Below are 25,415 nucleotides of genomic sequence, written 5' to 3'. Positions count from 1 at the left end.
CGGATGTGCAAGAAAGGTGTGAAAGTGAATACAAATGAAAGGAAAATACAGGCTGATAGGATTACATTGAAAGGTCTGGCCCTGTCTCCTATGACCTCTACTGACAGTTGCGTCACAAAGTCCGTTCTTTTACCCAGTTCTTCGGAGTAGAATCGCAGAGCACAAGTACGGTTTCATACCTCTATTTTATTTCACCACAAATTTATAATACAACTTTGCTTTCACATTTTCACTTGATGGTTTTAGCATCATTTCATTGAGTGATGTTTTTGCAGTTTTTTTCAAGTTTTCTACTTTTTAGGGTCGAGCCTGCGTTGCATGCGCTTGCGCATGCGTTTCGCAGGGAGACTCTTTTGTATTTATAAAAGGGCGCGGAGCCCTGTCAACTTCACATCAGTGTTTTTTATTGCTTGGTGGGCTTCCATAATAAAATCTGCTTGCTTTCATTAGTCGAAAGCACGCATATTGCATGCCTTTTCCGGTGGCAAGCCCTCCTCCAGCGCAGCGACCAAGTACAGAAAACATGCGAGGCTCGCTGTTTTCCATCGGGCTGGTGGACTTTTTTTTCTCTAATTTACGAGCCCGATCTTGCTTGGCAGAAGTCGAGCGCTTTACGTACTTGATTTCACTTTTTTGGGTTATGTACATAAATGCACTTTTGCCCGATAGGTGAAAAGTCCGGTTAGGAGTTTACAACGCGATCAGCTCTAACATGAGCAAACGCGAGACGCGATGCATTGTAAATGCTTGTTTCTCTTGTCATTTCCAATGGGAAAGATTTCAATTTGTGAACATTATTAGATTGTCAATAAGTCTTCTGAGTGGGTGTACCTTGAGGATTTTTTTAGCATTTCAGTATGCTTTGCTGATAAGCAGCATTATTAAAATACCTTTAGCTTAAGGTACTAAAACCCTTATGCGCTAAGACACAAGTTGCTAAAAGTGGTCACGACCTAAATACTAATGGACGACTTGGCAAAATCTCCAGTCACTGGGTATTACAGAATAACTTACCTAATTAATATTAAGTAATCAGGTCGCTGTTTGTGCTGTTTGGACTCCTTGTGTTTGTGTCCAAACACATGGATGTTGGTCTGCTAGGAATGGCAGACCACGATCCTGTGTTTGCATTCCCAAACTGGAAACTGTTTAAAGCATTCCATGTCCCTTAACCCCTTCGCTGCTAAGCCTCCTCTCCTCCCCCTCTCTGTGCTGAACCTTTTTTTGTCTATGTAGGCCCCCATAACCTTTTGTCCACACAAGCTACCCATGCCAAATTTGCATCCTTTTTTTCCAGCATGCTGGATACCCAGGGTTTGTGGATTCCCCTGGTGGGGACCGGGACATTAGCCAAAATACAGCTTAAATTTGCTTTTGTGGGGAAACATGGGAACAAAGTGCTGCAGAAGAAAGCATCTAATTTGTTCCCTGCAGATGGCGTCAATGAAGGGTTTGCTGTTCTAAAATCACCATCATCCCAGCATTCAGGACCAGGCAGACCAGAATCAGAAAACCACATTTTTCAGCGTAGTTTTAGCATTTTATTGGGACATAATCCATTTTTCCTATTTTTCGTGCTTTTAACCTCCTTCAAGTTAGTGACAGGAAATGGGTGTGAAACCAATGGTGGATCCTGGCACGCTATACATTTCTGAAAAGTAAATACAATTCTAAATTCAGCAAGGGGTCATTTGTGTAGATCATCCAGTGTTTTCCCAATAGAAAGTAACACTTGAAATAAAAAACATTGACATTGATTTGGGAAAAAACTGCCATTTCTGTCATCTGTAACTTTTTCCACCTATGACAGATTTTCAAAAGCAATATACTGTTATGTCTGCTGGACCCTTCTGGTTGCGGGGATATATAGGGCTTGTAGGTTCACCAAGAGCCCAAGGAACACAAAGCCAATAAATGAGCTGCAAGTTGCAATGAGTTTTCATTGTGTACCAGGTATACAGCAATTAATTTAGTAAAATATAAAGAGTGAAAAATAGGTATCAAGGAAGCCTATATTTCCAAAATGGGCACAAGATATGGAATTTATAAGCAGTGGTTATTTGCACATCTCTGAATTTGGTGCTACCCATACTAGCATGTGAATTTCAGGGCATTTCTCAAAATAACTTCTTTCTTACACATGGTCTTACATTTGGAAGGTGCAAATGCAGAGAAAAACAATTGGTAATAAAACTTGTTATGCTATTCTGTGTTTACCCCCAAGTCTCCCGATAAAAATGCTACCTCACGTGTGGGTAGGCCTAGTGCCTGCAACAGGAAACGCTCCAAAACGCAACATGGACACATCATATTTTTCCACTGAAAACTGATTGTTTTTTGCAAAGTGCCTAGTTGTGGATTTTGGGCTCTAGCTCAGCCGGCACCCAGGGAAACCTAACAAGCCTGTACATTTTTTTAAACTACCCAACTGGGGGAATTCAGGATTAGGTGACTTGTAGGGCTCTCACCAGGTTCTGTCACCCAGAATCGTGGGCAAACCTCAAAATGTGTCTAAAAACATATTTTCCTCACATTTTGGTGATGCAAAGTTCTGGAATCTAAGGGGAGTCACAAATTGTCTTCCACCAAGCATTCCCCCAAGTCTCCTGATAAAAATGCTGCCTCACTTGTTTTGTTGGGCCAAGTGGCCATGAAAGGGAAGGGTCCAAAAAAAGTGAACAAATAAAAAATGTACCTATTGCAAAACAACCTGTTTTTGCACGAGAGCACCTTTGTTATTGGTCCCAGGCTCGGTGGCCTTCTAAAGAAACCTTCCAGACCCAGACATTTCTGAAAACTAGACACCCTAGAAAATAAAATGGACTGTCAATAATTGAAAGGTCAAAAAACTGAACCAGTGACTCACAGCTTATCAGCTGTAAAGCAGAGTCAAAGCACCAACCGCTTTACAGTCCGTTCACATACCTTTCATATGCGACACACACAAGACCATTCACACCGCTGGCCCAGAACATTACAACACCCACATCGTCGTTCAGGGGCCCATCACTTTCCTACACCCACATGGATGACACAACAATCACACCAGCTGACTGAGTGTGTGGACTGACATTTGGCCAGCAGTGTGGGTAGTGACCAGCAGCAACTCACTACTCACACACTGCCAGCCAAGCTCCACCTCACACACACACCACCAGCCAAGCGCCAGTTCACTCTTCACCACCAGCCAAGCACCAGTCCAAGCACACTGCCATCACATTTTTTACACAAAAAAGAAAACACAAACCAATTGTAAGTAAACACAAAACTACAAACATAACATCTCTAACTAATGACATCATTGTGATGGCAGCCGTGAAACTGAACAAAAAATGGCAAACGATACAGACCAAGCTGTTCACTTTTACACTCACAGTTGCTCCCAACAACTCTTTACCATGTGGTACTGTCTAAAACATGCGGGCACACACAGCCCAGGTTTAGAAGAACAATCAGGACAGTACATTCGAGTCTCCTTCTGTATACCTCTTCGCATACTGACTCTACATCGTATACTGGGAAAAGTTATTTTTGGGCATCGGAGGAATGTGAGCAGCAAAGTGGCGCTCTTTCAATCAAATCACATCCTCCACCACTCCCAACTGTAGGAACACTTACCTGTTCCACCTCAACAAGGCTGCCTGTCACAGACTCCTGAAACTGAACAAATGTCATCTTTGACTCTGGAGAACAATCCTTGAACAACACAAAAGCATTAAATGTTTCTAAGTGGAAACAATGGATAGCCAACTTCTTATGCCAAATGTAAGCCTTACGAACACCAGTGTAAGATTACAGCCTCTGATCTATTCTGTCAACACCACCCATGTGCTTGTTATAGTCTACAGTCATGCTGGTTTGCTCACTTCAGCAGCCTGACCCCAACAGTCACACGTGAAGTATTTTCATCATGGATGGCAGTCGGCATGTAGATATCTCTCTTGTTTGCCAATTTCACAGCTAGAAGTTCAGCACTGCGCAAGGCACTGCACAGTCCCCGCTCAAGTTATTTTTTCACAAACAAGCTCTTTTGGGTAACCTTTATGGTTAAAGTGGATTGCGCCACAAGCAACAATGTCCTCTTTGACAAATTCCCTGAACAATTGTACACCAGTGTAGACGTTATTTACATACAAATGGTGACCTTTGTCCTTCTACAGTTTTCTCACTAACTCCAAAAGTGGACTGTTGGACCTGGCCCTTTTTGCAGGGTCATCTCCACACGTTTAGACTTCCTCCTCCTATTTTTCTGACCTCTTTTTGTTGGCTCCAAGACTCTTGGCACCTTATCACTGCTGATCAGTGCTAAAATGCATGTTCTCTCCCTTCTAAACTCAGTATGATTGGCTTACACCTGATTGGCACATTTAATCTACCTATAAGTCCCTTTTACAGTGGTATCCCGTATACCCAGGGCCTGTAAATAAAATGCTAGTTAGTAGTGGGCCTGCAGCGCAGCTTGCACCACCCACAGATGTAGCCTTTCAAACTTGTCTCAGACCTGCCCCGCAGGGCCTGCATGTGCAATGCTCGGACACAGTGACCTGGAATCTAAATCTACTTGCCAGGCCTGGAATACCCATTTTACTACATATGTCACCCCTCTGGTAGGCCCTAGGTAGTCCTATGTGCAGGGTGCTGTGTATGTTAACGGTAGGACATACGTCTTTATGTACTGCAATGACCTAGTAGTGACCAACAGCCTATTTAGTTTCTCACTACTGTGAGTGCTGCTCCTCTCATTGGGTTGCATTGGAAATACTCTAACATATGTATAAGTGGTATTGTCTGACCTATGAGGGGTGGTGTAGTCATGTGTGTTATGGTTGGAATGGTAGTGAGATATGCTGCTAGCTGGTGTAGGTGGATTTTTTATTGCCATTGTAGAAATGCCATTTTTAGAAAGTGGGCATTTCTCTCTGCTTCTAACTCTGGTGTTTTGCAGCTTGACTCCAGTCCATGTCAGGGGCAGAGTAACAGCTGGGTTTTGTGCATGTTTCTCAGACAGCCTGTACACAAGGAGGATGGAAGTCTAACAAGAGTACATCTGCATTCTGAATGGTCTTCCTGGTCTGTGAGAGGTAGAGACAGGTCACACATGCATCTGTAAAGGATATGCTCTGTCCTCAGACAAATGCCTTGTTTACCCCATACTGATGTCTGGATCCATGCTGGGGGCGAAAGGGGACATTCCTGGAACCTGTTAGTGCTGTTTGGAACCATCTATCCCCCTTTTGTGGAAGCTGTGCAACATGAGTATAAGCGCAGCGGTCTGTCCCCCACATTTTTAGACACTGTAAGGTCATGGACTACAGATGCTACTGGAAGGAAATGCCAGGAATCAACAGTGGGTCTGCTCTGCTGATGTGCTGACCTGCTGGGTCACCAGAAGCATTGCCACTTTAGTTCACCAGGACCTTTGTGCTGGCCTGCCTGCACCCTGCTTTGGTGCCCCAATGGGAGCATGCGGTGAGCGCACCTACTGTCCCTGTGGGCCCTCATGTTGCCGGCTATTTGTTCCCTTGTCCAAGAGGACCGTGCAGCAGAATCGCCGACAATTGCCATAGCACGCAGACAAGGCACGCACTCTCTGGTTTCCCCGGGGCACAAGCAGGCACCCACTCTGGTTCTCGGATTCCAGAGAGAGGCTGTGCTCCATTTGGGCTTTCACCGCTGCAGCCCAGGGCAACTGTAAAGGGCCCCGTGAGGCCATCGCCGGAGGCCTCGGTGACAAGGAGGACATTGCGCATTGGACAACTCCCCAAGGTGCTCCCCTCCCCCCCGTACTATGAAGAGCAGCTGCACTGCGTGGATGTGGGCAGCTGCTGTGTGTGGGCTCAGCGCTGGTATCGACCAAGATCTCCAGCAGGAAGGGGAGGGCACCCTGGAGCATCATTGGCTGCAGCATGTGCTAGTCGGCAGCCACTCTGTGGATATGGGAGCCTGCCGACCTGGTGGGAGTGCTGGGCTTTGCACCCCAGAGCCTGGCGGCTCATATCACCCTGGCATACCTCTCCTGGTGTGAGAGCCTGACTCGGAAGCCGAGTGATCTGACCTAAGCAAGGAACCCAGAGAGGTCTCCCCACTATTATGAGAACCATGTTGTAGCCTACAGTGTTCAGTGGGCACTTGGTATATGACATTGCAGGACAGGGAGAAAACCTCAGTGGATGGCCCGTCCCTGCTGATACCCTGTGTACCGTAAATCGCTGTATAGGTGGGCAGATCGCTCAATAATCAAGGCTGGAGAACATCTTACCACCTGGCATATAGTATAAGCTCAAGTGTGAAGTATTTATGTGTTGATATTAGGTGTGGGTGGTATAGGGCGATTCCCAGGCCGTTTTTACTACTTACTGCATATACATGTTCCAACATTGATGTATGTTGTGCTTTGTGGAGACGGGAGCATAGAATACGGATTTAGGGGTCGAATGGTATGTACGGTAATGTTGCCTTGGTAATGTTTTACATGACGTGCATTTTTGGTGCCTGACATGCCAGGTAGAAGGTTTAATTTTATGTGCATATATGATGTCTTGGCATTTTTTTTAATGTTTTTTCTGACGTGCATATTTGGTGATAATGACAACCTGAATACTGCTTGTGTTGCAGTATACCAGTAAACCTGTATGTTTACATGACTACTGCTTGCTTTTGCAGAGTACTAGTAACCTGTGTAATGTTCTGACAACTGCTTGTATAGCAGGGTATTACTGATACATGGTCTAATGTGGTTTTGTGCAATAAAGTTTATTTTTATATAACTTGTTGTAGCGTTTCCTTTGTGGTGTATTTATTGTGTCACTAGTGTACTAGTGTTGTGGGTGTTGAGCAAACGCTTTACACATTGCCTCTGGGATAAGCCTGACTGCTTGTGCCAAGCTACCAAGGGGTTGAGCAGGGGGTCATCTTGGGTGCGTAGCTCTCTCGCCCTGACTAGTGGTGGGTTCTGCCTGGCTGAGGTGCATACCCTAGCCAACCAGAAACCCCATTTCTAACATGGACGGACAACAAAGGGGGGGGGTGTCAGTACGGGAATCATACCAGTGTACACTCTAAATTCATAGATATACCCAGTCGTACTCTGAGACAGCATACACGTCCATAACGTGCCCTCTTGCTAGGAATGTACTGTCAAAAAACCAAACAGCCATTGTGCAGGTCCAAAGTCTCATCCACAGCTATTTCTTTCCCTGTAACATAATCTCTGAAAACCGATTTGCAGAGTGATCAAGGACAGGCCGAAGCTTAAAAAGACAGTCACAATTGGGGTGATTTCTTGGCAATGCTAGAGCATTATCAACATAATGCAGCATCCGAAGCAAAAGCAAATACCTAACTCATGGTTGCAGGAAATATAGCAGTTGCCCTCAAGGGACTAGTAGACCAACTCATCAAGATTTGAAGGAGTCCACCGGCTATCTGTAGAGTAGGGCTTAAGTCTGCCACTGTTGTCCCTCAAATACCGTTAAGCATACAACTTAGTCTGCTCAACAGTCTCATCCAATAATACATCATTTATAAACAACTGAAAGAAATGTATAGGCGAAAAGTTCAGTATTCACTCTACACCCTGCAACACCAGTTGCACCATGTTTGGGGCAACCTAGAGTTTAGCTCTTCCAGTGGTAAGCCTTGCAGCCCCAGGCTGCAGTCCTGATGCCTCTTGCTGCACTATCGGCACATCAGTGTCCTGCTCTAAAAGTGGCACTTCCTCCGCACTGGGAGTGGCTTCTTCATCAGATGGTCACAAAAGTCACTGACAGAACCTTGCACTTCCTCCTCTGCCTCAGGTGCAGAGTCAGTCTCATAATCATTGTCAGACGAAGGTTCCAAAAGCATACTTACAACCTGCTGAGCGGTAGCTTGCCATAATCCTTACTAATAAAAGTAACTTGTAACCTAACAACTAAGTCACCAGTAACCAACACAGTGTAAAATAAGTAATAAAAAAGTATTACTTAATCAGAAATACCTAATTACTCAAAAACAATACCACTCAGTTGCCACAGGCGGCTAGACTCGCCAGCACCTACTCTGCACAGACACAGTAAGAGATATCCCACTAGAAAGGGAAAAAAAAAAAATACTCATTGTATATAAGTGCAAGGAGAATTTTACACACAACAAAACAGAAGCTAAACATGCTGCTATTATTACACCATTTACAAAAATCACATTCATGCAGGGAAATGATACTCATTCAGAATAAATAGTACAAAAAACGTTCTCTTGCCAAACACATGCAACTACACAAACTGCAGATCAGCCATTGCCGAAACCACAAACAGTAATCGCAGCAAGGAAATCAAAAGCTTTACACTAGAATCAAAAGAAGAAATAAAACATTACAATCACAAACGATGACAAAAAACAAAACTGTTATCATAAAACACTACTCATCACCACCCAAAAACAATGAAATACCTGGTGGTTTGGTGGGCTTCCATCTCTCTAACCCCACCCCCGCCACTGTCTCCCCAGAGGGCAGATCAGCCTATACGTGGCCAAACTTCCCTCTGGGGGGTTAGTAACTAAATACATTCTTCCCCAAGGGAGGGACCCTTGCCCAAAGGGTTGCTCCTTGTAACTTATGATCGCCAAAATATCCCTGTCGTTCATGTGGGTTACGGCCCTTTTTGTGGGGGAGCTCAGATCATCTGAAAAAGAAACTGCTGATCTATCCCCTGGGCGGTCTGAGACAACAATAAATACATTGCCCCCTTGGGGGCGAACCCTTGTCCAAAGGGTCACTCCCCACACAAACAAAATCCCTGGTGGCCCAGGGCATGGATCCTTGCCCCGCCATTGCAGCCCTCACTGCGATCATGGAGCAGTAATCCACTCTAAACAGGCACGGGTGAAAGGAAAAAACTTTACCTTTCCCCCTTTTTCTGTTTCCGGCTCCTCCCATACACGCCTCATCACCCGAGGACACACTAGATGCAAATGGCTTCCAGGGCGTCGCAGCTGTATTTGAAGACGCGAGTGCGCTGTTTTGCACGCTGACATCATCAGATCAACAACTGGGGATTTTGGGTGGAGGCAGAACTGCTTCCGCTGTCATCCCCTGTGGGTGGATTTGAAATGAGTGGCCTATGGGGTGAGCGCCAGCACTTCACCTGTGGGCGGATGCGCGGACGGAACAGGTCTGTCCTCAGCACATGCTCACCGCGGCTGAACATAGACAATATGTGACCATTAAAGTGTGTGTTCATTTAATGTCCTTTAACGTTTGAAAGTTAGATTATTTAATACATTATCAGATTGTGGGCTATCCAGATAAACAATTAGCATTTAAACTTCGGCGTTAAAATATCGTATATAGTACACCACTGTGAAGAAATTATAAAACGCAGCAAGCAGTGTTTCGAGCAATGTTAAATAAATGGTATATAAAATCTTGTGTTTTGTTGTTTCCAGTTTAGATTTTGAAGAGTGTGCTCACAAATTGATAAAGATGGAATTCCCTGACAGTCAAACAGTAAGTTTGTGCATTTTGATCATAATTACAGTTTTGGATATTTCACTTTTACCACAATTACCGTAATCAGTCAGCTATTATGTTCCAGCTATTATACAACTTGGACACAATTGTCTGGTATCATTTTTATTAGAGGGATAAAGATGTAGACACTGAAAGTTATCACATTTTATTAATTATTAGGTTATGCTTCTTGAAATTTGGCAACTTATTTCAGGTATACCTGTAAAGAAAATACAAAAAAAGTTAACTCCAAGTTTATGAGTAATTTACTAACCAAGGTTGTCTTAAAGCAAGTTTATTACCCTAGTAAGAAGAAACTGGGAAAAAAAGTAATGTATGGAGAAGAAGGATATGTGAAAAGATAAGGGATGATAGTAGAAACATCATTTACTCCAGTATTGGAACTTTCATAAATTCACATGCTTGAATACTTCCCCGTCGTCGAGATGGGAGTCCCGGGTGGAATATAAAACCAGGCCTGAAGATGTATGCACACAATACACGGAGTAGGCCTCAATACAATAACCCATCCTAGTTGTTGTCTAAAATAGACCCAAACTCAAACTTAAACCAATCAGATTGCCTCACCCCTCTAGAACCTCCTGTGAGGAGCTGCCGTCCCTCAGATTTTCCGAGCACAAGTGCTGAAATAACCCAGCACACTGAAAAGAGAGAAGGTGAGCTACCTTACTTATAAATACTAGCTTTGTTTTGCAAAATTTAACTTCTCATCCACTTGTCCTATGTTAAATCACTCTTACAATAATGTTCTTTTTTTGTGTGAGGTGTGTAAATCGCTTATTTTGAGGAATCTGAATAAAGTTTATGATGACAAAGAGCTATGAGAAAATGGGTGATGTCAAATAATTTACATTTAGTAGGTAATACTCCTCTTGCCCGCTCTCAGTCCGTACAGCCTGTGTTATGTAGGACAGCCACTTTGTGGAAACGTACTACAGATTCCTTTCCCCATCAATTTATGAGAGAAAATAATTTAATTACAAAAGAGTTAGGGACCGCACCATAACATCAGTTGTCTTCCTTGAAAGAGAAAGACATCCATAAGAACTCTAGCAAGTCAACTTTGAATGGTTTCAAATCCTTTATTTTTCAGTTATTCAAAATGTCCACATGAGCAATTCTTTGATGGCCCAGGTCCTTGCAAGAAACACTTAAATGTTGGCTATCATGATAGGGGCATCTTCTGGTCGATAACTATGAATTTACTATGAACTATGAGGTCTCCAGCTCTCTGATAATTCTTTGTGTTGATAGCATGACCTTGATAGACCACATTTAAATGTCTCCTGCAAGGAACTGGTCCTGAAGGCTTTTTCACTAGGCTATCAACTGTTCTTGTGTAAAGTTCGACATGTAGTACTGATTTTCTGTGTGCCTGTCTAATGTCTGCACATGTATAATTAGCATATGACAGACATATAGTAGTAGGATTGAGAGTGAGAGAGAGATTGAGTGCTAGACCTACAGTGTCCATTTTGGATGCCTCTGGTTGTAGCACAGTACAAGGTGGAGGGAGAGGGTTACTGCCCCAGGCAGTGGACTTGCATTGTCTTAATTTCTGCAGCTGAAGGTGGAGACCTGGAAATGAAGAGGATGGAGGCAGCTTAGAAATTCCATGAAGACCTTGATAGTAAGGCACTGCAACTTAGTAGTTAGTAGGGCTGATAGGTGGGACTGCAGTTTCTGTTGTTCAAGATAAAGACGTTGTAGACAGGGCCTGCTCTTTTTTTGTCTCTTTCTCTCTCCATCTCTCTCTCTTACTACAACTATTACTTCAGGAAGTCTAATGACAGCTGGGTGCAGGGATCTCACACTTCATTGTGCTCACCATGTGAGTGTCTTACTTTGAACTATACCCAATTCTATCTAATGTGAGAGCCATCACTTTTCCCAAAGCCTTTGTCTGGAGATAGTCCTGGAAATTACATTTGAAGGAGAAACAAAATCACTGTCCGGAAATCTGTAAAAACGTGGGAAGCAAACCACTCCACTTTGTTCTAGCTCAAGTTCTTCTTGACCAAGGAACGGAGTTATCAGCAGAGTATTCAAAGAGTTTCTGTGTAGCTATGACAAGTGTCTGTCTCCCAGCTAGTATCCTGGCTGTGAGAAGAAATTGCAGGAAAGTTGAGGATATACCTGGTGAGCCTAGAAGCCTGCCTGCCTTCTGAATGAAGGAAGGAGTGTACCTGGCTCTGCAGGGAGGGATTTTCCAGAAGAGGATGTCCAGTGTGCTCCCTGGGTATGGAGCATCCAGAGACAGCTGACCATCCAGACAGATTGAGCCTGTAGGAACCTGTGCTGTGAAGGCCACTGCAAGTTCTTGATGAGTTGAAAATAAAACTGCACCAGAGCATGTCAGTCATTGTTGCCTATGAGTCTGCCATAGGTTTGGTGACGGTTGCTACTGCTGACAATGAGAATAAGGAGATTGAATCAGTGCTGATGCAGGAAGCCCCAAACTTGCCCTGAGTCCGCAACTTTCCCAGACACCACAAAGAAGACGGCCTGGAAGCATGTTGAAGGCCCGGTGTGCAGCCAGTGCTTCAGAAAAATGGTCCGACCATGTAACCCTGCCCCAGAACCAGTTCTGTGAAGATTGTCCTGCTCACGCTAGATGCTGTGGTGCATAAAAGTAGTCTTGCACGTGAGGAGGGAAACTCCACATGCACCAGCCCCTACTGTATGGCTGCCAATCACCAACAGGTAATCGTGAGGCTAAGCTGAATCTAAGGATGAAAAAGAGGCTAAGATGCTTGCTTGAGCAGTGTTTCTCAAACTGTAGGTCACAACCCACTATTGGCTTGTGAGCCGATTTTTGGCGGGTCGCAAAAGTAGAAGTAATTTTTTTTTAACTTGGGGATTGGTGTTTATATACTTCTCTCACTTTGCAGTCGGAATAAAAAGTAAAGTGAATTATGTGACAATCTTGTTGGGGTAAAGGGAGTGTGACTGGAAAGGCTGTAGAATATCTTTTTTGTAACATACAAAATGTAAATAGTGGTTAATGAACTGGACAAGTTCTGCAGTTATCAAAAATGGAGCTACATTTTTTAGTAATTCTGAAATGTGAGGGAAGCAGAGATTTTAATAGGATTAAAACAAATCAAAACACTTTACTTGGTAATGCAAAAATGATAAATATTCACTGAAACCCATTTTCCACACATAATTTGCGTGGAATATAGTTTTATCAGTACATCTGTATGTCTGGGCAAAATTAAAGAAAATATGCTGTATGTATACGACAATGTGCTACCACAGGATGCTTTAGTTAATTTTTTTTTTAATACCCACCTCATGTCCATTACAACTAGGTGGGTCGTGAAACTTAGTTGTCCTAAAAATTGGACTGTGGTTCTAAAATGTTTGAGAAGCACTGTGCTAAAGAAATTGAACTGAATTGCACACTTAAATCATGAGAACTTTTGAGTGATCAGCATCTGAGCCTGATCCTTGCTTGTGGCCTAGTACAGTGGGGGCAGTAATTGCTGCAGCTTAACCATAGCTGGTGGGAAGACAGCTGCTTGGGAAGTGTAGTATCTCATGTTGAAAATGCAGCTTCTCACAACCCCATATGATGTATTAATTGGATTGAGAAGTTGGTAGTTCTGCTATGAGATTAAAAGTTCTTTCTTTTTCATAAGGTCAAGCACTGGGCTGTACTTTATCTTATTTTGTCAGATGTTTGACTGTTGAGTTCTGCTCTTACTCCTGCACTAGATCTCTGAAAAGCCTAAAACTGCTTTTCCTTGCTACCCTGTTAGTCGAGTGCAAAAAGGGTTGTACTTGGCCCAGTTTGCCCCTCCCCCCATTATTTTCAGGGCCCTTTGAGCAAGCTGTTCTTTCTAAAATGGAGATCTGAAAATATTTAGTTAAGGGCTAAATATTTCCCTTTTAAATGGTTCCCTTTCCTGGTGTTGCAAGCTGGTAATAAACAACCCTAGACCAACTCTTTCTACCATATGCATACAGCGTTGCTTAATGATCTTTGTTTTTCACTGGCTGGGCCTAGAGAAGGCTTGTTTTCTTATAGTGTTAGACAAACGAAAAATATAATATACTTAGACTATGTAGTGTCACAGCAGGCTCAGGCATGAAGAGACTAGATGGGACTGGCATTTTTATCTACTCTTACTATACATTTATTTGTGTGTACCACACACCTCAATTATGGTGCATCTGACATAGTACGCCTGTGGAGGCATGCTGGTTCAATAGTCTTCACCCTAATTGTGGGGTACCAAAAAAGGACTCTAGTATGTAAGAATGAATGGTAGACCTATTTACTGCATTGTGTCTTAGAGGAAAGAGGGACCCTGAACAGGACTGTGATACATAGGCAGTCTTGAGAAGTTTGAGTAAAGTTAGATTTTTTTATATTGTTGAAGGCTGTGAAAACCTAGTACAGCATTAGTGGCCTTGTTTCGTTTCCAAAACAATTTGTTCAAAAGTTGTTCAGCATTGTAGTGAAGGCTGATGTGGCGGTGTTAGTAGGATGTAACCTCGATTGTTATCTAATAGGGTACTGGTCTTGAAGAATGCCTACGTGGTAGTGGAGAGCAGTTGGAATGAGTAATTGGACTATGGTAAAAGGACGTTACCTGAGTAAAAGAGCCAATGAAATTGAGAATTGTAGCAGTGGGAAGAATACAGCCTTATTTAAGAAGGAACTTGCAACCTTTTTACTGAGAGCAGGCATGATATTTTGGCAGTAGTGGAGCGATATGGAGGAAACTGAAGAGCTCATTGGAACATTGAGCTTTAATAAATAATGCTGCCCAGCTGAGCAAATTAACTTTTGTGGACATGGCGCTAATCTGTTAGAGATGTTGAATCACAGGACAAATGTGCGTGGCCATGCATTTGAGTATTTAGAGATCATACTTTGATTGTTCATCTTTAACAGCTATTTATAGTGTGTAGGTTTAGGGTGTTTTAGTATTGACCTTGAAAGCGTGAGAGTGTTGCTGATTTTTTTCTGGGTAAGAAGCCAACAGTGGTTTTGAGGACTGGGATACTGCATTTCAGATGATGAGGGAAAGTGTGTAGTGCAGAGGTTGAGGGGCCAAGTAAGGGGTATCATTGAAGTAGTGGTCATCTTTGCAGTCTGATTTGTCAGTTGCAGGATCAGTGAACAGTATGAAATGTTGTGGCCTTTTTGGGGGCCTATGATAAGCTGTTGCGTGTCCAGCATGAGAAGGGGCCGAGGTTGGTTGACAAACAACAACTGGATCAGGTTGGAATGACCAGAAAATGGATGAGCAATGCAGTCCGTGAAACCAATTCCTGAAAGCGGAGACTTGAAGAATCAAAGAGGATGCCAAAGATTTTAAAGATGCTTTTGAAATAAAAGATGGCCATTAGCTAGTCTGCAGGTGAAACCCCATGAAATTGAAGCATAATGAGGATGAGCAATATTATTCACACGGCTAGGAGTGGGATGGAGTGAAAAAAGCAATAAAGTAGGGGAATTCGGCGGATGGTAAATATGGGAATGGCAGAGAGACTAGTCCACTTGCAGATGGGTTTGTAAGGGCCTAACAAGGGAGAGCCACATACGAGCTAATTACTTTTACGCCACCAATTCATGTACAGCATTAAGGCACATGCTGAACAACAACGGGACTGTCTGCTTGGCATTGTTCAATGTTTATGAAAGCAGTGGGATTGAAAAATGCTTCCTGTCCTGTTTTGCTACACAGTGGTTTTCACTTTGACAATCACATTTCAGATCTCTCATGAAAATTTGCCATAGGAAATTGAATATGCCTCTTTAGTCTTACTATCTGATAGAGACTTCTAGTTGCAGATTCCTTACCTTAGAATTTCCCCCAGGTGTCAGACTGGATACGGAGATTTTTCTGTGAAGGCCACTAGATGTGTAGAATGTGTCTCTACCAGATATTTAGTTACCGAAGGTAAGTAACTTGTACGTTGTGAGCACTTTGGAAAAGTGAGGGCCAAGGGCTGCTTGGGATGTACTTAAGAATATGGTGCAGAAAAGGTGTAGATTGAAGCACAAACAGCTTGTGTTGTGATATGTGGCACACTTTGAATCACCGAAGAACATACTGTAGTGCTAGATCTTCCGCTGGTTCCCAAGCACCCCAAAAAAGTAGTGTACCCAGCTAATTGTTTGCCTTGCTTTTTTAAATTAGTAGAATTGTGGATAGTTAATTTAAATACCTGTTCCATAGTTGGTGGGAGTTCACATGTTAGAGTATTTGTGTTACATTTTGGAATCTGCAGCCTCTCACAGTAGGGTCACGTAGTGCCCAAGCTGGAAACGCACTAACGGGTCTGTCACCTTGAGCCTACAGGATGACCTACTTTGGATTTTAGAGCTCCATTACTGACAATACTATGAACCTTATGCTACATTGCAGGAGCCTGCTTCATTAAAGCCCCCACATCTTTCAATGCAGAGATTGCACCTTCACCCATATAAACCACCATGCATGTAGACAACACCATCAGTCCCTAGATCACCAAGCTGGCAGCAAGAGAGCTGTGGCATTGTGCAGTATACGGAACTGCACCTGTAGTCACTAGAAGGTCTTCAGACAGCCCTCTAACTTCTAACTGTCCTTGATGTCTCGGCATCTGACTGTTGCATGCACATTATAAAGTGCACACAGGTTTACGATGAAACCCATGCTCCGTACGGATCTAGATGAACTGGTAAATCGGGGAATTTTGTTTCTTGGAATTCTCGTAAATGGCAGAGTTATTCATGTTGATATAGCCCATTCGTAATTTGAATGTGCTGACATTTTTGTGACTTGGATACTCGCACCGTGGGGAATGTAGCAGTATCTAGAATAGGATGAAGAGGCAGGCAACAGGCAAAATAGTAAACGTTGGCAGCAATCAAACCCGACATTGGAATCTTTCGAAAGGATCATGTCGACCTTTCATCCACTAAGTTAACAAATGTCATGGTCAAATTAGATTTCGTTTATTTGAACAACAGTTTGTCATGACTAAGTCCTCCCTGCCTAGGCCACCTGGATTTGAAATACAGGGACTCTAGGTAAATGGGTGCAAATTATAGGCCGCTCATACAGAAACATAATACACCTGCACTTGAGCACCTGATTGTTGGCTGATTTCTACCTGACTCCTAGATAAAAGAAAGTCTTCTCATGAGCTTTTACATAACCATTCAGTGTACTGCTTAGTACTTGGTAATTATGTGATTGCTTTTAAATGTGTAAAACATTTTGATAGTTAAAAGGCATACGTTGGCCATACAAATATGGCACTACCTACTAACATGCAGTAGTATTTTGTATGTTAATACATCACTGGTTGAAGCGTTTAGAGATTTAATATTTAATTACATTGTTAAATATATAAATGACTGTTCTGCCCAAAGGGTAACTATATTGTATTTTCATTTGCTTTGAGAAGAATGAATGCGTTTTTGCAAGTACTGCAACCATTCACCAAGCTATCCACACAACGTTGCTTTATTATTTGATGAAGTGCACAGCAATCATATTGAAAAATGTGTGTGGCAAAAAAGAAGTTAGCACGCAGTTCTTTGACGATAATTTTGTGATTACATTTTATTGAAGTTTATTTTTGAAGCATTTGCTACGCCTGCATTTTCAAAGTTCATTGAATGGTCTAGCACAGAAGAACGTTTTGTTTCTGAAGAAGCTTATTCATTTTTTGGCGACAATCCCAGCCTGACTTGTGCTCCATAGCCCTCTGCCAAAACTACATCAAGCGGTGCACCATTTTCAAATTGTGCTGTGGTGGGATGGTTAGAATAATGTTGCACGATGTGCAGAGGCTACTGGTGAGGTGACTGGAATAAATAGAGCACCCCTGAAAATGTTGGGGCAAACTGTGGCTTGATAGAGCATCTACCAGATAAGTCGTTATGGGAAGGTTAACTAACGTGTGCTTTACTTCTGTGAATAAGGTTCAAGGTATTGCCAGTGGCTCTGCTAAACTGCATGGTAGCTTCTTTATGCAAGCAGATACACATTAATGTTAAACTATGCATCCCTGTTCAAAAAAGGGGTCTGTAACACCTATGTTTTAAGAGAAATGTATTGTCTAATCAGCAGCTATTATCCCAAATGGTTTTCGTTCATATCTCCGCAGCTGTAAATATATTTTGTAACTTTTCTCCTCTCTCCACAACCAAACTGATGGCCATCGGTAAAATACTCAGCTAATTCAGTTGTAGAAAAATGCCAGCTAGATATAAAAATGGCTATTTGTATAGATGTTCATCTACAAGACAGTTGCTACCTAGCTGCACAAGTCATCAGACATTATGCCAGTCTACATGACCAGTAGCAGAGATTCAGGGCACAGGGCAGTGCAGTTCAGAGACCGTAGGTAATTGACAACATAGTCTGTGCTACTGCCCGCTGTGCCACTGGCAGTGCCTGCCCATATCTCCTTGCCCCTCCGCAGCATTGGTTATGTCTTCTCCTGCGTTGGCTCGCTCTGACCAACAGACATCAGCTTGGGTAGATGCAAGTAATAGTACTTAATGCATTCTGCAGTCCCAGCACTACACATCCCTTGAAGCTTTATATATATATATATATATATATCATTAACGTTTTGAAGTAAACAGTGCACAAAACTTTACAAGTTATATTTGTTATAGCTAACTATAATTTGTGCCCCTGCCACAAACTTCTTTTGACCTCACACATACATCACTCATGAAACGTTCTGTGACATCATTTATGGCATCACTGTGACATCACCCAAGCTTCATTTTTGCACATGTTGCTCTATAAATTAGTATGGCATTACAGGCCTGAAAGTAAGTATAAACTGGCTAAGAGGAATAAGAGGCATCATTAATGCCATCACAGATATTGCTCCCTTAGATGTAGAAAGCATGGGTTGTTTACATCCTTGTCCCTATACCATACACTTCACGGGCAGCGTATTTCACATTGTCAAACAACCACAGATATATCGGAACCTTTTATTGCGTACAGTTTTCAATCTCAATACAACTGTTTAAAAAAAGCCAAGTTACTAAAAGTACTGGACGTCCGTTCCAAACCAAATGCCCTACTACAGACAGCTTTTATCTTTATCAAACCCCTAACTGTTACCAAACCCATATTGAAAAATAAAGTTTATACGAGTAGAGAAGTGGTTACTGTAAACAGTAATCACTCTATGGAGGTATAGCCTGATTCCCCTGTCACAGTGAGCACAGGACCAACATGTGGGCATACTCGTCGCACTTAGGGCAGCTAGTGTAACAACAACGTGATGGATGGAAGGCTCCATCACATTGGCACAGTGACCACAGGACCCACGTTCCACCTTTTTTTGCATAATGTATACAACACTCTGTCTGAAAAGGGTATTGTTTTCACTATATATATATATATATATATGTTCGGTGGCATGTGTAGCTGCAGATACACATGCTGTGCACATCCCGCCATCTGGTGTTGGGCTCGGAGTGTTACAAGTTGTTTTTCTTCTAAGAAGTCTTTTCGAGTCACGAGATCGAGGGACTCCTCCCATTTCGGCTCCATTGCGCATGGGCGTCGACTCCATCTTAGATTGTTTTTTTTCCGCCATCGGGTTCGGGCGTGTTCCTTTTCGCTCCGTGTTTCGGGTCGGAAAGTTAGTTAGAATCTCGGAAAAGTCGTCGGTATTGTTTGCGTTCGGTATTGGGTTAGTAATAACAGATCGACACCGACTTTTGAAGAGCTCCGGTGGCCCTTTGGGTTTTTTTCGATCCCCCCGTCGGGGCCTGGTCGGCCCGGCCACGTGTCTCTTCAAGGCTGATGGAACGGATCCCATTCCGCTTCTGCCCAAAATGCCATAACAAGTATCCATATACAGATCAGCATCTGGTCTGTAACTTGTGTCTGTCACCAGAGCACAAGGAGGATACCTGTGAAGCCTGTCGAGCGTTTCGGTCGAGGAAGACATTAAGAGACCGAAGAGCAAGAAGACTGCAGATGGCGTCGGCGCCGACAGGACAAGGGCGTTTCCAGGAGGAAGAAGAAAACTTTTCCATCCATGAATCGGACTCGGACGAGCTCGATCCTGAAGAAACGCCGAAAACCGTGAGTAAGACTTCGAAACATAAAACTCACGAGAAGACCACAAAAGCCCAGGGGACGCCACCGCCAACAGGCCATGGCTTAACCCGAACAATAGGTGACCGATCATCGGCACCGAAAAAGGGCACGCTGGTGGCGAAGTCATCCGACTCCGGTCGAGATACCGCCACACAGCAATCTCGGGCTCGAGATAGTGGCTCCGAGCGGGTTCGGCACCGAGACAGCGGCACCGAAATGAGTCGGCACCGAGAGACCACGACGCCGAAAACAAAAAAGGTTTTGTCGGAACCGAAAAAAGTAGCCGAAAAGGTTTCGATAGAGAAACATCCGGCTTCGGAACTGAAAACAAGTTCCTACACAGAGGAACAAGGACTGTCCTCACAAATGAAGAAACATACATTTGGACAGGAATTAGAGGCAATGGAGCCGGACTACACCCAAAGACGGCTCCACATCCAAAAGGAAACGGGAAAGATCAGCACTCTCCCTCCTATTAGGATGAAACGCAAACAGGCAAAGGTGGCTAAACAAGTAACCCCGCCACCATCTCCACAATGCTCTCCGCAACCATCACCGGTAGCCACTCCACCTATGATGCAATCCCCGACCCACACAGGGATGAGTCAAGATGACCCTGACGCATGGGACCTTTATGATGCACCAGTGTCAGATAATAGTCCTGACTGTTATCCAGCTAGACCGTCGCCACCAGAAGATAGTACAGCCTACGCACAAGTGGTGTTGAGGGCAGCGGCATTTCATAATGTCAGCCTACATGCAGAGCCCATTGAAGACGACTTCCTATTTAATACACTGTCGTCCACACACAGCCAGTACCAGAGTCTTCCCATGCTACCTGGGATGCTCAAACACTCCAAACAAGTGTTTCAGGAGCCTGTAAAAGGAAGGACCATTACTCCAAGAGTGGAGAAAAAATATAAACCGCCACCAACAGACCCCGTGTACATCACACAACAGCTAACACCGGACTCAGTTGTGGTAGGGGCAGCTCGCAAAAGAGCAAACTCACATACTTCAGGAGATGCACCAACTCCAGATAAGGAAAGTCGCAAATTCGACGCAGCAGGCAAAAGGGTGGCGGCACAGGCAGCAAACCAGTGGCGTATTGCAAATTCACAGGCTTTGTTGGCCAGATATGATAGGGCTCACCGGGACGAAATGCAACATTTAATAGAATATTTGCCCAAGGAGTTCCACAAAAGAGCACAGCAAGTAGTTGAAGAAGGACAGAGTATCTCCAACAATCAGATACGGTCAGCTATGGATGCTGCAGACACAGTTGCTAGAACTGTCAACACAGCAGTGACAATAAGGAGACATGCATGGCTGCGTACATCAGGATTTAAACCAGAAATACAGCAAGCTGTGCTCAATATGCCATTTAACGGACAGCAGTTGTTTGGGCCGGAGGTGGACACTGCTATCCAAAAACTTAAGAAGGACACTGACACAGCCAAAGCCATGGGCGCACTCTACTCCCCACAGAGCAGAGGCACATTTCGAAAAACAGTTTCGAGGGGGGTTTCGAGGGCAAAGCACAGAACCCACGACCTCACAAACAAGGCCCACTTATCAGAGCCAATATCTGCGTGGAAGTTTTCGGGGACAATATAGAGGGGGACAGTTCCAAAAAAATAGAGGAAAGTTCCAAAGTCCCAAAACTCCTCAAAATAAGCAGTGACTTACAAGTCACACATCCCCAACACATAACACCTTTGGGGGGGAGACTAAGCAAATTTTACAAACATTGGGAGGAAATAACAACAGATACTTGGGTCCTGGCAATTATCCAGCATGGTTATTGCATAGAATTTCTCAAATTCCCTCCAAATGTCCCACCGAAAACACACAATGTCAAAACAACATATAGATCTTCTAGGACTAGAAGTTCAGGCGTTGCTACAAAAAGAAGCAATAGAATTAGTACCAAACCAACAGAAAGGAACAGGAGTTTACTCTCTGTACTTTCTCATACCCAAAAAAGACAAGAGTCTGAGACCTATATTAGATCTCAGAACATTAAATACCTACATCAAATCAGATCACTTTCACATGGTGACATTACAAGATGTAATCCCACTGCTCAAACAACAAGACCACATGACAACACTAGACCTAAAGGATGCATATTTCCATATACCGATACATCCTTCACACAGAAAGTACTTACGGTTTGTATTCCAAGGAGTACACTACCAATTCAAGGTGTTGCCGTTCGGAATAACAACTGCGCCAAGAGTTTTTACAAAATGCCTAGCAGTCGTAGCTGCACATATCAGAAGGAAGCAAATACATGTGTTCCCGTACATAGACGATTGGTTAATCAAAACAAACACGCTAGAACGGTGTTCACAACACACAAAGTATGTCATACAAACCCTCCACAAACTAGGTTTCTCAATCAACTACACAAAGTCACACCTTCTGCTGTGTCAAACACAGCAATACTTAGGAGCGACAATCAACACAGCAAAAGGGATTGCCACGCCAAGCCCACAAAGGGTTCAGGCATTTCACAATGTAATACAGGCCATGTATCCAAATCAAAAAATACAAGTCAAAAAGGTAATGAAACTCCTAGGCATGATGTCCTCATGCATAGCCATTGTCCCAAACGCAAGGTTGCACATGCGGCCCTTACAACAGTGCCTAGCATCACAGTGGTCACAGGCACAGGGTAAAATTCTAGATCTGGTGTTGGTAGACCGCCAAACATACACCTCGCTTCAATGGTGGAACAGTATAAATTTAAACCAAGGGCGGCCTTTCCAAGACCCAGTGCCACAATACGTAATAACATATGCCTCCATGATAGGGTGGGGAGCACACCTCAATCAGTACATCATCCAAGGACAATGGGACACTCAGCAAAAACACTTTCACATAAATTACTTAGAACTATTAGCAGTATTTCTAGCGCTGAAAGCATTTCAACCCATAATAAGCTACAAACACATCCTTGTCAAAACAGACAACATGACAACGATGTATTACCTAAACAAACAGGGAGGCACACACTCAACACAGTTGTGTCTCCTGGCACAGAAAATATGGCATTGGGCGATTCACAACCACATTCGCCTAATAGCACAATTTATTCCAGGAATTCAGAACCAGCTAGCGGACAATCTTTCTCAGGCTCACCAACAGATCCACGAATGGGAGCTTCACCCCCAAATACTGAATACTTACTTCCAAAGTTGGGGAACGCCACAAATAGATCTATTTGCAACAAAGGAAAACGCAAAATGCCAAAACTTCGCATCCAGGTACCCACAAGATCAGTCTCAGGGCAATGCGTTATGGATGAGTTGGTCAGGGATATTTGCTTACACTATTCCCCCTCTCCCACTCCTTCCATATCTACTAAACAAGCTGAGTCAAAACAAACTCAAACTCATACTAATAGCACCAACATGGGCAAGGCAACCTTGGTACACAACACTACTAGACCTCTCAGTAGTGCCTCATGTCAAGCTACCAAACATACCAGATCTGTTAACGCAACACAAACAACAGATCAGGCACCCAAATCCAGCATCGCTGAATCTAGCAATCTGGCTCCTGAAGTCCTAGAGTTCGGACATTTAGACCTTACACAGGAATGTATGGAGGTCATAAAACAAGCTAGGAAACCTACCTCTAGACATTGCTATGCAAATAAGTGGAAAAGATTTGTATATTACTGCCACAACAATCAAATTCAACCCTTACACGCATCTGCCACAGACATCGCAGGATACTTACTACATTTGCAAAAATCAAAGCTAGCTTTCTCTTCCATTAAAATACATCTTACAGCAATTTCAGCTTACCTGCAAATTACGCACTCAACTTCTCTATTTAGAATACCAGTCATAAAAGCATTTATGGAAGGTCTAAAGAGAATTATACCACCAAGAACAGCACCAGTTCCTTCATGGAACCTTAACATTGTCTTAACACGACTCATGGGTCCACCTTTTGAGCCCATGCACTCTTGTGAAATGCAATACTTAACATGGAAAGTTGCATTTTTAATTGCCATCACATCTTTAAGAAGAGTAAGTGAGATTCAAGCATTTACCATACAAGAAACATTTATTCAGATACACAAGCATAAAGTAGTTCTACGAACAAATCCTAAATTTTTACCAAAAGTCATATCACCGTTCCACTTAAATCAAACTGTAGAATTACCAGTGTTCTTCCCACAGCCAGACTCTGTATCGGAAAGAGCACTACATACATTGGACATCAAAAGAGTGTTAATGTACTACATTGACAGAACAAAACTAATTCGCAAAACAAAACAACTATTTATTGCTTTCCAAAAACCTCATACAGGAAATCCAATTTCTAAGCAAGGCATTGCTAGATGGATAGTTAAGTGCATTCAAACCTGTTATCTTAAAGCTAAAAGAGAACTGCCTATTACACCAAGGGCACACTCAACTAGAAAGAAAGGTGCTACCATGGCCTTTCTAGGAAATATTCCAATGACAGAAATATGTAAGGCAGCTACATTCTCTACGCCGCATACATTTACCAAACACTACTGTGTAGACGTGCTAACAACACAGCAAGCCACAGTAGGCCAAGCAGTACTACGAACATTGTTTCAGACAACTTCAACTCCTACAGGCTGAACCACCGCTTTTGGGGAGATAACTGCTTACTAGTCTATGCACAGCATGTGTATCTGCAGCTACACATGCCACCGAACGGAAAATGTCACTTACCCAGTGTACATCTGTTCGTGGCATTAGTCGCTGCAGATTCACATACGCCCACCCGCCTCCCCGGAAGCCTGTAGCAGTTTAAAAGTTGATCTTGAACATCTGTATATTTGTAAATATATATATTACTTTAAACTACACTATGTACATACGTATTCACTCCATTGCGTGGGCACTGTTACTAACATATACAACTCCTACCTCACCCTCTGCGGGGGGAAAACAATCTAAGATGGAGTCGACGCCCATGCGCAATGGAGCCGAAATGGGAGGAGTCCCTCGATCTCGCGACTCGAAAAGACTTCTTCGAAGAAAAACAACTTGTAACACTCCGAGCCCAACACCAGATGGCGGGATGTGCACTGCATGTGAATCTGCAGCGACTAATGCCACGAACAGATGTACACTGGGTAAGTGACATTTTCCATACACACACATATACATACATCCTAAACAAGGAGGACGGTAGTATTTCACATGAATTCTTTCAGCTGTAATTTAGATTTCTTACCTTCAGTTTAAATGTAAAAGGCAGTCTAATTACAAAGCATGGTGTAACTGCCAATCTATGATCAAACTTCCTCTAAAGTAAAGAAGACACTGATTGCCTTGATGCTGACCCTGCTGGATCTCAGCATCTATGAAATTCGTATCCCAGTCAACATGAGATGTGCCGTAATTTCAAAAAATGTTCCTTTTGAATTCTCACTTTAAATCTAATTGTTCAGAAATAATCCCTTTGACATGCTCTTTATTTTGACTTGTCTTTCTACCAGAGTATATGTAGGAATCTGACGTTTTCCCAACACCAACAGTGACCATGGGTGACCACCGACTGTTACCCATTAGCTTTTCTGCTACTGTTCCGTGGGTTTACATCAGCTTGTAGGAATCCTTGTGCCTCTAATCATGTGTCCTTGGCGGTAAGCCCCACACCCACTGACTGCACTAGATATAAGTGGAGTACTGATTATGGAAATGTGCCTTTAGTAGCTGCATTATTTTCCAAGGGGTGTCCATTTTCAGGTCTAGCAACAGACCACCTTAGCTGTCTGTCAGAGCTCAAGTCAAAAACATTAACAGAAGGCGGTTTCG

At 43.2% G+C, this 25,415-nt stretch overlaps 1 protein-coding gene across 2 annotated transcripts in view; it reads left to right on the top strand.

The window, feature by feature from the left end:
* CWC22 (CWC22 spliceosome associated protein homolog) overlaps positions 1-25,415 on the top strand; it is a 269,112-nt gene that overhangs the window by 151,057 nt on the left and 92,640 nt on the right. For both annotated transcript variants that reach the window (XM_069225448.1, XM_069225449.1), the window contains exon 16: positions 9,427-9,487. In XM_069225448.1, the coding sequence (XP_069081549.1) occupies positions 9,427-9,487 (61 nt within the window). The remainder of the gene's footprint in view (positions 1-9,426; positions 9,488-25,415) is intronic.

The sequence above is a fragment of the Pleurodeles waltl genome, chromosome 3_1 (genome assembly GCF_031143425.1).
Source record: "Pleurodeles waltl isolate 20211129_DDA chromosome 3_1, aPleWal1.hap1.20221129, whole genome shotgun sequence".
Lineage (NCBI taxonomy): Eukaryota > Metazoa > Chordata > Amphibia > Caudata > Salamandridae > Pleurodeles > Pleurodeles waltl.
Note: the sequence above shows the minus strand (reverse complement) of the source record. Positions and strands in the feature narration are given on the sequence as shown.